This window comes from Hyalella azteca, unplaced genomic scaffold (genome assembly GCF_000764305.2).
Source record: "Hyalella azteca isolate HAZT.00-mixed unplaced genomic scaffold, Hazt_2.0.2 contig11596, whole genome shotgun sequence".
NCBI classification, from domain to species: Eukaryota; Metazoa; Arthropoda; class Malacostraca; order Amphipoda; family Hyalellidae; genus Hyalella; species Hyalella azteca.
Window position 1 is genome coordinate 10,205 of NW_025941588.1, and position 13,953 is coordinate 24,157.

Genomic DNA, 13,953 nt, shown 5'->3' on the forward strand with positions numbered 1-13,953 from the left:
GTAGTTGGTATTTTACACGAAAGAAATTTGCCAAGTAAAACTTGAGCGTTCTTTATCTTTCGTGGCCGAGAAGCGAATAGGAATCCAAAAACTTAACGGAGTACAATACTCAGCATCGTAGATAATATTATTGGAACTATGTGAAGAGTATAAAATTAAAAAATTATATCCGTACATTAGAAGCTTGTACGGATACATCTACAGTGTAGATGAGTTTGCGATGGCTGTATTAGTGTATATATCACTGTGGAGCCAAATTCCATTTGTTTCCATATTGTCGAGAAAATTCGTTAAATATGTATGTTGGAACGTCATTCAAATGTTTCACTTGAAATATAGCATTTTAAACACTAATGATACACACAGGAAAAGGCCACAATTGGGGGATTGCTGTGTGTAGTAGGAAATGTGTGGCAAAAAGAAGAAGAGAGAAAAAAAAATAAAAAAAAGTATAGCGGCTGATCTGGTTAATGTCCCAAAAACCTTTGTTTGAAAATATATAATTCAGTGCGGACTAAGCATGAAATGTGTGTGTGTGTGCTGCTGGAGTGTTTGTGTCGTGTGCGAGAGTGTGATCACCATGTTTACTGAGCCACATCATCCTTCCAATATCTACCGTTTCTTCCAATGTCTTCTTCCTTTTATGTTTCGGAAGACGTGAAGGCAAGTTAGCCGACCTTAGGAAGTTCAATAATGGTCAATTAGTGTCGATGCTAATTTCCAGTTGATAGTTTTGAAAATGGAAGCAACAATAAAATCAACTGATCGATGGGGAGTGAGACGACGACTTGTAACCAGCCACTGAGCGCTCAAATGACCGAGCCTGCCGCGCTTATATTGTTGACTAGCGGCAGTTAACGGAGAGAATTTGTTGCTGCTTGCTTTTAACTGAAAATTTAATTACCGATCACCAGGGTCTATGAGAATCTATCGGAGAAACTAAGAATTGATTTTATGTTACGAAAAATTATGCTTTTCCATTGCTTGTTCGCAATTATGAACAATTTTGTGGTATTAAGCTTATAAATATTGAACTAAATTTAGTTATTTCATTCCGGCCTTCGTTCGTTGCGACTGGCTTTGAACATGCATAGTCGTTTTCCCTTTGTTCCTTGTTTCAGTCGTTATTTATAAACTGCCTCGACGTTTAGGTCTTGGTTGTAGAATCAGGTTCAGAGTTTTACTTATTTACTTACGTATAAGCCAGGTAACTCACAGCTCACTGAGATTCCATACTTGACTCCAAGGTTTTGTAATCATTTCAATTATGACTTTTATTCATGGAGTAAACATTATTGTTTTTATTCGCAACTGATTTTCCTTAATATTGCTGCTGAGATAATTTCCGACATTTGTTGAAAAGTAGAAGATTACAATGCTTATAATTAATTCTTATCGGAGCTACAAGATATCTCCCACTAAACGATAAACCGCGGCGAACAGATCTCTTTCATAGCCGTTCGGTAATCGGAGTTGTAGTTAGTATTTTACACGAAAGAAATTTGCCATGTAAAACTTGGGCGTTCTTTATCGTTCGTGGACGAGAAGCGAGTAGGAATCCAAAAACTTAACGGAGTACAATACTCAGCATCGTAGATAATGTTTTTGGAACTCTGTAAATACTATAAAAGTAGAAAATTAAATCCGTACATTAGACGTTTGAATACCTATCAGCATTTTTACAGTGTAGATGAGTTTGCGATGGCTGTATTAGTGTATATATCACTGTGGAGCCAAATTCCATTTGTTTCCATATTGTCGAGAAAATTCGTTAAATATGTATGTTGGAACGTCATTCAAATGTTTCACTTGAAATATAGCACGATATAACGACTTGGCCTCATAATTTAGTTTGAGCGCCGGCAGCCGCATTCAAATTTTCCGCGAGTCTGCCCTTGACGCCAGAGCCAATTGGAGCAGTCCACGAGTTGCTGATGCGTTCTAAAATTCTTGAGAGTTCAAAACAAATTAAGTTGAGTTGCTATCGTTTCAAAATTTTATTTTTTATAATCATGCATTTAATATTCGTTTGAATGAATCTTAATTTTATAACCATAATGCAAGATTTAATGGAATAAAGTTGGCTTTTCTAGCCTAATTCGTCATCTGCCGGGGTTGATACTGAACGCGTAGCATGCACTGTGTTTACGCCAAGTGTCAGTAGGTTGCTAGGCCGCGTCGTGAGAAGAGGCAAGTGTTGTGAAACTATCGCACCAGTGTCAGTCTCTGTGTGGGCGTCGTTTCTGTTAAAATCCTGTTTCGATTTGAGGCAGACAATATCATCAGAGAAACTATGATCATTTTTGGTAAGTTCCTATTGAATGAAATTGTACTGTTTCTGACAATTAAAGTTAAATATATGGAATTTTTTTTTGTATCAACCGGCTTAAAGTGTGATCCAATTAGCTAATGAATATAATTCATTCAATTTATACGGTAGAATTATTTGTTCCTACTGGAAGTACTGGTTCCTAGATATGGACTGCATGGTGGTAATTGATTAAATTATTCAGTGCAGTTCCATCAGCAGCACTATGTACGGTGTTTATTCACTGGTTATTTTATTCAGTGCGGTGTTGGTAGCACTAGCAGTCTAGCATTGACCATTGAGATTGAGGGACCCTCAGGGCCTCAGCCTCAAGATTCTCAAGCTGCAAAATTCTGACTAGCTATACTCTCATTGATTGATTGAGGCTTGAAAGTTGAAGCTGAGGCTGCGAGGCCCTTGGCCCCTTGTGGCCCAGGCCCCGGGGCCCGGGGAAGCCAGAACCTTAGACTTACAGTTACAGCTCCAAAACTGGTAGGAAAGCTGTAATCATGGCTTGTTAGTGCTACTGCTATTTTAATTAATTGTCAAAGAACTTGTGTTTTGGTTTATTAGAACTGTACTATAACTTTTAAGTTATAAGCCATGGGACAATAGTCTTCCCACCATTTCTGGATTTGGGGCGGTCCGGCGGTGCTGCGGTGGGGCTGGGGCCTGGAGGGAGAGACTCAGTGACTCACTAGAGAGGCAGTAAACTTTAAAGTTAAATGCTTTGGATATAAAGTCTGTTATCATATAATAAATATTGTCTGACTTTAAAAAAATTCAGTTTTTCAATATATCATTTGAAGAATTGCACTTACTACCTACTGTGAAATTTGTACCAAACCTCACGAAGTCACGACGACTACTAGTGAATGGCTGAATGTACTCTAAAATTGCCAGGCTTTAAATTGTATTGCTGGTAGTTTTTAGTGTGAAAGCTAAATAATGCAAAATTTAAAAACCCACAACATGATGAATTAATGGTAAATTAATAGTACCAAAGTTGAAATTAATATTGAATATAAAGATTAGATAGGGTTAATATGGAATAGTTCTGAAAATTATATATCTATAAAGTTTATTCCTCTATCAATGATGACAACAATTAATGAAAATTAATTTTTAATGGGTGGGTTTTTTCTATCTCAAATGTGCACAAGTCTGTAATTATATTAACTTTTACAGGAAATTCTAACAGTTATTCATTAAAATGGTGCTATTAAACTATTGACTAACCAATGTAATCAAAAACCAAATGTTATATTAATGATGAAATTAAAAGTGTTTAGTTGTGTTACCTTGAGCACAATGCACTGTGCAACCTGCTCTAAAGGAGATTTATGTAGTATTCAATATGACAAATTGATCCTGGTTGGCTTATCTTGATTCTGAAATGAAATTTTTCTGAAATTGCTGATTTGCAGGGTGCGTACCGATCCTGGAAAATCTGGAAAGTCCTGAAATTTCATTTTTCATTTTCCAGGCCTGGAAAGTACTGGAATTTCATTTCAGATTATGGAAAATACTGGAATTTGCAAATAAATAAAAAAAGGAAGTATTTTTCTGTGCTGCATGTGTTAACCCTAATTGCCACGGGTTGTCGTGTCACGCTACAACCTCGGGTGCAAATGATATCTGCCCTTAATTTTGTTTAGTATTTTTTAGGCGTCTTCTATTTTACATAACACTTTTTGGCATGCCATCCTGTCAAAGAGCACCTACAAGAAGCTCTGGAATGTAGTGCAGATGCTCATGCTCCTGTCTCATGGCCAAGCCACGGTTGAAAGAGGGTTTTTGTTCAACGAGGAAATCATGACGCACAACATGAAAGAACAAACGTTGGTTGCCGTGCATGCTGTGATTGATCATGTTGCACATGTTGGTGGCCTGGACAAGATGACCATCACCAAGAATATGCTGCTTGCAGCTGGTAGTGCCAAAACAGCCTACAATACTTATTTGGCAGAAGAGAAAGAGTAGAATGCGAAGGCCCAGAAAACCCAGAAGAGGAAGGCTCTGCTGGATGAGCTAGATGAACTGAAGAATAAGAAAAGGCGTACGGAGGAGGGCATCAATGCGCTTGAGCAAGCAGCAGATGAATATGCAGAAGCAATGGAGAGAAAGGGGGATTTGAAAATCATCGCAAAGTTCAACGCCATGAGGTGATCTTTGAAAACAAAGCAACAGGAGCTAGGCACTCTTGAACTGAACATTAAAGAAAAAGTTGATGAAATAGCTGCCAGTTGAATGTTAGGGTAGTGGTGTTGAATCGTGTTCTGAACTGTATTGACATTATCATGTGCAATATTGTGTGCATTACTCAATATTTGTTGTGATTTGACACTATTGAATTAATAATAAAAGTGTGGGCTTGATATCTAGTTTTTTTGTCATTTTTGATCCTCTGTGTCTGCCCGCTCTATGCATTTACATGTCTGCTAGTTATCAACTTTAGGAGATGAGAGAATATGCACGGTTACTCTTTCAGTCATGCTAAACCTGTCGTATACGAGTCCTGGAAAATTATACTGATAATCATGGAGAGTCCTGGAAAAGTCCTGGAATTTTTTTTCTTAATATCGGTACGCACCCTGGATTTGATAATGAGCCAATTTATCAAATATTATACAAGTTTCCATTCTGTACTGTCTCTGCCTCTCTAGGTCGAGATATTGGCATCATTCTTGCTTCCAATCAAGCATTTTTGGTTTCAAAATAACATTTAATAACTTCATCCATGTAAGATCAGCAGTGTACATTGCTATCCATGTTGTCCATTACAATACATTCTGCTATTCATAATTTTTGCAACAACTACCTATATATCCTGAATAATGAAATCCTGAATGTAATGACACCTAGAGCTAGAAGAAAACAGTTGCCTGTTTGATATCCTTGAATTTTATTTTTTTCCTTCCCAATGCTAAATAATATTTAGAAGCAAATGTTGGGTGATTATTTTTCCTTGGCAACAAATGAAATCATCGCTAGAAGTAATTTAAAACTTGAATTCATCATCAGTCCTGTTATCCTTAATACTGGTTTTACCTCTTGATTGCTTGATTGTGAATCCCAACTCTGATTGAAGCAGCAACCTTAACTTGCAAGAAGAATCTCCATTCCTGTCCATGACAAATGCTTAAACAAGCTCCTCTGCACACATCATCCAATGAATTGTGGGATCAATCAGCTTTCCTCTTTGTGTAGTCTTTTTAGCGCATTTTCTCATTTATGGAAAAAGATCACTATTGTGTTCAGCATGTCCTTCCTTCTGTCTGTCCATCCGTGACTTCACGTTTTTGTCGACGAGAAAATGCGTTCTGTCACTCACGGCAGTGAGTACTGAGTTACCAGTATATTTTTTCTTTGCCAAAGAATCTTTTTTGGAAATTTGTACTTTTTTTAAGCAGAATCCCTATTTCTTTCATGCAACAATAAATCAGTTTCCCAATATCACTAGATCACTATTACCAATGGTTTTTTGTATTGATGCATTACTTCTAAATTTATGAAAAGTATTATTTATATTGAAGTATTATTTTTAGAAGGAAGATTTTCTTATACTTCAATTCAACTTCTACAACATCACACTTTTTTATACCTATGCATCACTTTTAATTATTAATTTAGACCCGACAATTGAGCACAAACCATCTCAGACTGAGCCAAAATCATCTGTGTCCATTGACAATTTTACTATTATGACCCTTGCTTAATTTTAGTTCCTGTCATGAAGATGGAGCAAAAAACATTTTCACCTCCAGTACTAAAAGCACATGCATTTCATCACTATATGCTTTTAACACTAAAAATTTTGTCACTTGTTTGGATTTACTTGTTTCTAATGTGATTTTAAATTTCACCTGACCTGCTTGGCTGGCAAATGTATCCTAAATTTGTTTGTAAATATAGGTTTCAATGGCAAGCTTTCGCATCTAATTTTTTGTTGCAGGTATTTTGGTGCTTGCTTGTGGAGCATCGGCCCTCTACTCTCCCTCGGACGATGTTGTCACCTTATCTCCAGCCACATTTGAACAGAGAGTCCTGAAGAGTGATGAGGTCTGGATTGTTGAGTTCTTTGCCCCTTGGTGTGGGCACTGCAAAGCTCTCACTCCTGAGTACAAAAAGGCTGCCACTGCCCTCAAAGGAGTTGTGAAATTAGGAGCTGTTGATGCTGACGAGCACAAGTCATTGGGAGGTCAGTATGGTGTACGGGGCTTCCCAACAATTAAAATCTTTGGCATTGATAAAAACAAGCCAGAAGATTTCAATGGACAGAGAACAGCGCAGGGAATTGTTGATGCTGCTCTCAAAGCAGCAAAGGAAAAAGTAAATTTCCAACTGAGTGGGAAGAAAAGTGGAGGCAGCTCAGGGGGCAGTGGAAGTGGAGATGATGCAGTCATAGAGCTCACAGACTCAAACTTTGACAAACTTGTTAAAAAGTCTGATGAAATGTGGCTTGTTGAGTTCTTTGCTCCATGGTGCGGTCATTGCAAGAACTTAGCCCCACACTGGGCAGAGGCAGCAGGTAAACTGAAAGGCGTCATGAAGCTTGGTGCTTTGGATGCTACAGTTCACACTGTGAAAGCCAGTGAGTATGGAATCCAAGGCTTCCCTACAATTAAGTTCTTCCACAATGGAGAAGTCACGGAGTATGATGGAGGAAGAACAGCTTCAGACATCATTGCATGGGCAACTGATAAAGCTGCAGCCAATATTCCAGCACCTGAAGTTAAGGAGCTCACATCACCCACTGGGTTTGATGAGGCCTGCAAAGAACATCCCATTTGTGTCATTGCTGTCCTCCCACACATCCTTGATTGCCAGAGCAAGTGTCGCCAAGGCTACATTGATATGCTCACCAAACTCGGAGACAAGTACAAGCAGAAGCAATGGGGCTGGATCTGGTCAGAAGCCATGGCTCAGCCAAGGATGGAAGAGGCTCTTGATATCGGTGGATTTGGATACCCTGCACTGGCTGCCCTCAATGCCAAGAAAATGCAGTTTGCCCTCCTGAGAGGATCCTTCAGCAGCGATGGAGTCAACGAGTTCCTGAGGGATATCTCGTACGGCAGAGGCAGAACGGCGCCAGTCAAGGGAGGGGAACTCCCTAAAATTTCAAAATCGGAACCCTGGGATGGCAAAGATGGAGCTCTTCCTATGGATGACGACATTGATCTCTCTGATGTAGAATTAGATGACATTGAAACTTCTAAAACCGAACTTTGAACTCCTTCTTCCGTATGCGTTAGTCATTTCTAATAATACCGGTATGTGTTAAGTACTTAGAGATGTCATCTCACAGCTAGGGAATCAGTAACAAGAAATTTTTGTATAAATTATAAATCGTTAAGAAACAAGCTTAATAATTATGATGAATTATTTAACGTTTAAGTTTAACGTTTTTAGTTTGGATCCTGGAATGATCAGATTATGTATCAAGGTGCTCATTTATTTCCTCTCTAGAACATTGAATAGTTTTTAAAGATGCTCTAGTTTACAAATTACATTGGTATAGACTATGGACTCGGAACGGAAAATTTTCTGATTTTTCACTGTATTAATATGACGAAGCTTAATCGAACTTGAGAAAAGTGCGATACTGCGATTCAAGTTCAAGGCTGTAGTATAGTCAGAACTCAGTGTCAATAGTCATAGTCATGATAGTGTATCCCTTGGACGGTGCACCATTGGCTCTTTGCACCATTGTACAATGTACCGTGTACGTCACAGTACGTGCACGGTGCTGCTGTTGGTGCAGGACTAGGCCTAATAAATCATGATGGCTGACATTATGGCATACATATTATATATATTTTGGCATTTAGGTACCTTTTTTCATTCTTTAGAATGGGGACTCAATAAAATAATGGCAAAGCAGAGAGATTTTTAGACTCCCCCCTCAACTTCAAGGCTCAAGTTCATTTTTGAGTCCCATAAGTAGATCTGTGAAGTATCCTGGATACCAGCATTATCATACATAAAAAATTAGTTTAAATCTTTGGTAGCTACCTAATGAGGAAATTAAAATATTTTTGGTATTATTGCAGATTAACTACATCCAAAAAAAAGGGTGTTTTTTTTTTTTAATTATATGTTTTTTGGGGTGTAGATTACGAATCTGAAATCCATTTTTGGCGGTCGGCATCGGAAAACCGATTTTTTTCGCGACTTACTAACATGGGGGTTACGTAACTTACGTTACCCACTCACCTTTATTTACTAACATGGGGGTTACGTAACTTACGTTACCCACTCACCTTTATATAAAGGGTCGGATTGTTCATCGAAATTTTACAAAAAGCTCTTAGGTTGGGTTAAGTCAGCCAAGTTCCTTTTTTTAGATAGCATTTTGATCTAAAAGGAACCTGGGCGAACCAACCCAACCTGCGAGTTGGCGTTAGGTTGTGATCTCTCGATGTGGCAATGTATCTCCAGATTTATGGACAAAGAAGACGAAAATGTTACCCGTTNTCACAGACTCAAACTTTGACAAACTTGTTAAAAAGTCTGATGAAATGTGGCTTGTTGAGTTCTTTGCTCCATGGTGCGGTCATTGCAAGAACTTAGCCCCACACTGGGCAGAGGCAGCAGGTAAACTGAAAGGCGTCATGAAGCTTGGTGCTTTGGATGCTACAGTTCACACTGTGAAAGCCAGTGAGTATGGAATCCAAGGCTTCCCCACAATTAAGTTCTTCCACAATGGAGAAGTCACGGAGTATGATGGAGGAAGAACAGCTTCAGACATCATTGCATGGGCAACTGATAAAGCTGCAGCCAATATTCCAGCACCTGAAGTTAAGGAGCTCACATCACCCACTGGGTTTGATGAGGCCTGCAAAGAACATCCCATTTGTGTCATTGCTGTCCTCCCACACATCCTTGATTGCCAGAGCAAGTGTCGCCAAGGCTACATTGATATGCTCACCAGACTCGGAGACAAGTACAAGCAGAAGCAATGGGGCTGGATCTGGTCAGAAGCCATGGCTCAGCCAAGGATGGAAGAGGCTCTCGATATCGGTGGATTTGGATACCCTGCACTGGCTGCCCTCAATGCCAAGAAGATGCAGTTTGCCCTCCTGAGAGGATCCTTCAGCAGCGATGGAGTCAACGAGTTCCTGAGGGATATCTCGTACGGCAGAGGCAGAACGGCGCCTGTCAAGGGAGGGGAACTCCCTAAAATTTCTAAATCGGAACCATGGGATGGCAAAGATGGAGCTCTTCCTATGGATGACGACATTGATCTCTCTGATGTAGAATTAGATGACATTGAAACTTCTAAAACCGAACTTTGAACTCCTTCTTCCGTATGCGTTAGTCATTTCTAATAATACCGGTATGTGTTAAGTACTTAGAGATGTCATCTCACAGCTAGGGAATCAGTAACAAGAAATTTTTGTATAAATTATAAATCGTTAAGAAACAAGCTTAATAATTATGATGAATTATTTAACGTTTAAGTTTAACGTTTTTAGTTTGGATCCTGGAATGATCAGATTATGTATCAAGGTGCTCATTTATCTCCTCTCTAGAACATTGAATAGTTTTTATCTCCTTACTTTCATGTACAGTACAGCCCAATGTGCTCCCTGACGAGCCATCGTATTCTGTGAACAGTATACAACTCAACAAAATCACTGATACGATTGCGTATCGTACATACAAATCGTACTGCTATTTTCTTCAGTAATGAGCATAGTCTGCAGCGTCGACATAGTTCTTTTGTGTTCTAATATCAGAGTTGTGCCGCTGTGTGAATGACGGTCATTTTGTTTAATTTATGTCTTGACGGGTAAATTTGGCACTAACGACGTTTGGTTATCTTATTGTTGCTTGCCGCACTTCCTGTACTAGGATGACTGATGTTGCGTGAACTACATGATTTTTGTACTATTTTTACGTTTGATTTTCCTCTGAGAATCCTTGTTCCTGTCATAGATTTGAAGTACTACTATGAGGCAAGTGCCTGTTATGGCGCAACCCTAGAGAGTAAGTTTTGTTGATTATGTACAAACTTGCGTAGCTAATCTTTTCTTGATTTCATGTGCCCAGCATGATTTCATCAATATATACTTCCCCAAAAAGTTCTTACTACAATCAGGAAACAATTAAGAAAGAAATCTGGATATTAAAGACCAGACCCGTCGAAATTGACTAATAAATTGTTTGTTTGCTGCCAGCCGGGAGGTGCATCTTTTCCAAACGTATTCTACTGTAGGAATATATATATATAGATATATTCTTGATACTCAAATTATACTCGAGGCCTCAACTATTTCAGCATGCAGTTTGTTGCGCATGTCGGTGACACGAAGCGAGAAGAAAGGTCTTTGGGTGGAATTGCACTTCAGTTAGTCCATTGATAAACAAGGCCCTAGTTTCATATTCTAGTAGTCCTAGAATCTCGTAAAAATCATGCGGATACTCCTATGTTTCTATCCTGTCCCCAAGGATACATCAGTAACACAGGCTGGAAAGCCTAATACTAGCTAATCTTTCGTGTAATTTGCTTTTCAAGCCAGTAATTAATAGGAATATATGACCGCATTAAGGTAAAGTCCACGTCAAGGAGAAGACCAATCCAGCAAGGAGGAGACAACGGCAGGGAGGACAATTGGGTACTAACCGCACCTGAAGGGCACCAACTACACGTACCGGCATCAACAACAGCTGGGGGTATCGACTACACCTGGAGGCGCCGCCCCGCCCCCTGTTAGCACCAGCCACTCCTTGGGCACCAACATCTTGGGACATCTACCACGCCTGGGAGCCCCAACCACATCTTAGTGCAGTGCATCTACCACGCCTAGGAGCACCAACCACACCTTAGTGCATCTACCACGCCTAGGAGCACCAACCACACCTCAGGGCATCTACCACGCCTATAGGAGCACCAATCACACCTCAGGGCATCTACCACGCCTAGGAGCACCAACCACACCTCAGGGCATCTACCACGCCTAGGAGCACCAACCACACCTCAGGGCATCTACCACGCCTATAGGAGCACCAATCACACCTCAGGGCATCTACCACGCTCAGGAGCACCAATCACACCACAGGGCATCTACCACGCCTAGGAGCACCAACCACACCTCAGGGCATCTACCACGCCTAGGAGCACCAATCACACCTCAGGGCATCTACCACGCTCAGGAGCACCAATCACACCTCAGGGCATCTACCACGCCTAGGAGCACCAACCACACCACAGGGCATCTACCACGCCTAGGAGCACCAACCACACCTCAGGGCATCTACCACGCCTAGGAGCTCCAACCACACTTGTAAGCCGTACACGCCTTGTAGGGCTAGCCACATCTGAAGGACAGCAGTATCTTTTTTTCCGCTAGAAGTGTAGATCGATGATCAGGAGAACAAAACGTTCATTGCGAACAGTACTTCCGTCATCTCAACGACTCGGATGAGGACAGTACTTCCGTTTGTTCGTGAATGTTCTGTCACGACTTTGGAGCCAGTTGCTGTCACATGGCTCAGCACACCACACCTTCCTCTACAAGTATAATGGTTAAATTAACACTATCATAAATATTTTACTGTTTGATTAAATTTCCATAATGTAACCACTAATTCATATTTATGTAACAGCCGCTCATGCGGAACACTCAAATGATTAGACAAAATGGAAATGAACTGCACCCATTGATTCACCGTCCCCCTGACGAGTCCAGTCATTCAAGGTTGATAACAGGTTGTTCGTGCAAGACCCAGCGGTAATGAAGCCATTATGAGACAGTCTTGCAGGAGGTGGACAACAGTCAAATGATGGATCACACTAATACTGTGAGATTGATCTGCCTGTCCTTTAAGTCATCATCTTTAAAAGGTGTTTCTAAAATCTGTTAAGAACATTAAAGCAGCCGTGCTGCTGGTAAGTTGGTTAAACTGCTGGGAAGTTATAAATATCAGAAATATCGTCGTTTGTCTTTGAATTCGAAGTAGCGCACAAAAAGAAGGATTTATTTTCCTTTTTCCCCGTGACCATAACTTTTACAAAGTTTGCCATTGCGAAGCGACAAATATTAATGTTTCAACTGCAGACACTCCGTGCCCTTTATTAAAGACCAAACACACTTCTACTTATCCTATCGATTTGAAATTTTGCACACTTGCGTTAAGTTGGAGACGATGCATGAATCAAATGAGAAAATAAATAATTTTATAAATAAATGTTTTTTTTTAATATCAAAATAACTGAAAAAATAATTTTGTACTCCAAATCTTATAATCAATATTTAACACACTTCTAGCTGTCCAATATATCTGAAATTTTGCAGACTTGCGTAAAGTCGGAGACACTGCATGAATCAATTGACAGAATAAATAATTTTGAAATTTTAATTTCTTTTATGTATTAAAATAATTAAAAAATTAATTTTTTGAATATTCGAAATTAAAATTAGAAATTCATTGTACATGTTTTACATTGGAGACACTGGATTTTTTTGAAGTGCGAACTTTAAAAATTGAATTTTAAACGTATATTTTAATGGTTCATATTTTATCAGTTTATTATTCTGAACTAAAAATAGCAAGTAAAATGTCACCAGTATCAAAGTTGCCTTGCTAAATTCGTTAATTTGAAACTCCAATATATCATACATATTTCTTCTTTACAAAATTCTTCCTCGGTCTGTACAAGAGGAGCGCTCCAGTTAGGCAGATCCGCTCCACCGCGCCACTAACGCTGTAACATCGTCGATTGCTGGTTGATTACGTCGTAGGTAATGTCTTTAATGACGTTGAGTCGACGTCTAATGATTGCTGGAACTCAATTTTAATGAATAATGATTGGCAATGTCATTCGAAAAAATGCATTTTAACAGCGGCAAAATCAAAAGAACGGAAATACTTCTGCTATAATTTTCCCGTAAAAACTTCACGCTAACAAATAATAGGCAGGCAATGGTGATGTTATTCGCTGTTTTCCTGCGTGATTTTATTCCATGAACACTTAACACGTCGATAGTAAATAAATGTCTAACACTTTATGATTAAAAATATTTAGCTAATTTCTTGTTTCTAACAAATTTTGATACCCACTAATACTAGTGCTAGATGTGCACTTCCACGCTTTATAAATCGCATAACATGGAAACGTGAAGCTTAAAATATTGACGTCGTTAAAAAGTATAAAAAAAATTCATCGATATTGTGGTGGGAATGAATAGCCGCATTTTGCTGATGAATGAGCTGCATTTTACATTTAATTATAAGCCCCCTCACAGTGCGAGATCTGCTGGGCGGAGGAGACATCACACGGAACACCCAGTTTGCCATTGTAAAAGCTACGGTTGAATACATCAAGAGTACTGAATGCCTGAATAATCTCTGAAAGCTGATCAAGACTGCCCTGGAACAATATACTTCAAGTTAAGTAACCCATTGAAAATCATTTGATAAATCCAGGTGCAACAAGTGCCCTGTCGAGGGACATTTATGCAACCTCATAACGGACTACATACATACATTTAATTAAATGTAACATGAGAGTTCAATTCAAAGTAATGCCCTTTCAAGGCATTAATTGAAGTTATCGTGACCCAAAATGAAATCAGTGCGAAAAACAGTAACCCTTTCAGAAATAAAAACAATTTTCAGATTATTTTCAGACCAATGTT

At 39.3% G+C, this 13,953-nt stretch overlaps 1 protein-coding gene across 1 annotated transcript; it reads left to right on the forward strand.

Moving 5' to 3' along the window:
- Positions 1-2,115: 2,115 nt before the first annotated feature.
- On the forward strand, positions 2,116-10,204 carry LOC108673905 (protein disulfide-isomerase A6 homolog). The gene is made up of 3 exons (XM_047882905.1): positions 2,116-2,306; positions 6,264-7,535; positions 8,792-10,204. The coding sequence occupies exons 1-3, from the start codon at positions 2,294-2,296 to the stop codon at positions 9,604-9,606; spliced, it is 2,100 nt and encodes a 699-aa protein (XP_047738861.1). The 5' UTR covers positions 2,116-2,293; the 3' UTR covers positions 9,607-10,204.
- Positions 10,205-13,953: the final 3,749 nt, after the last annotated feature.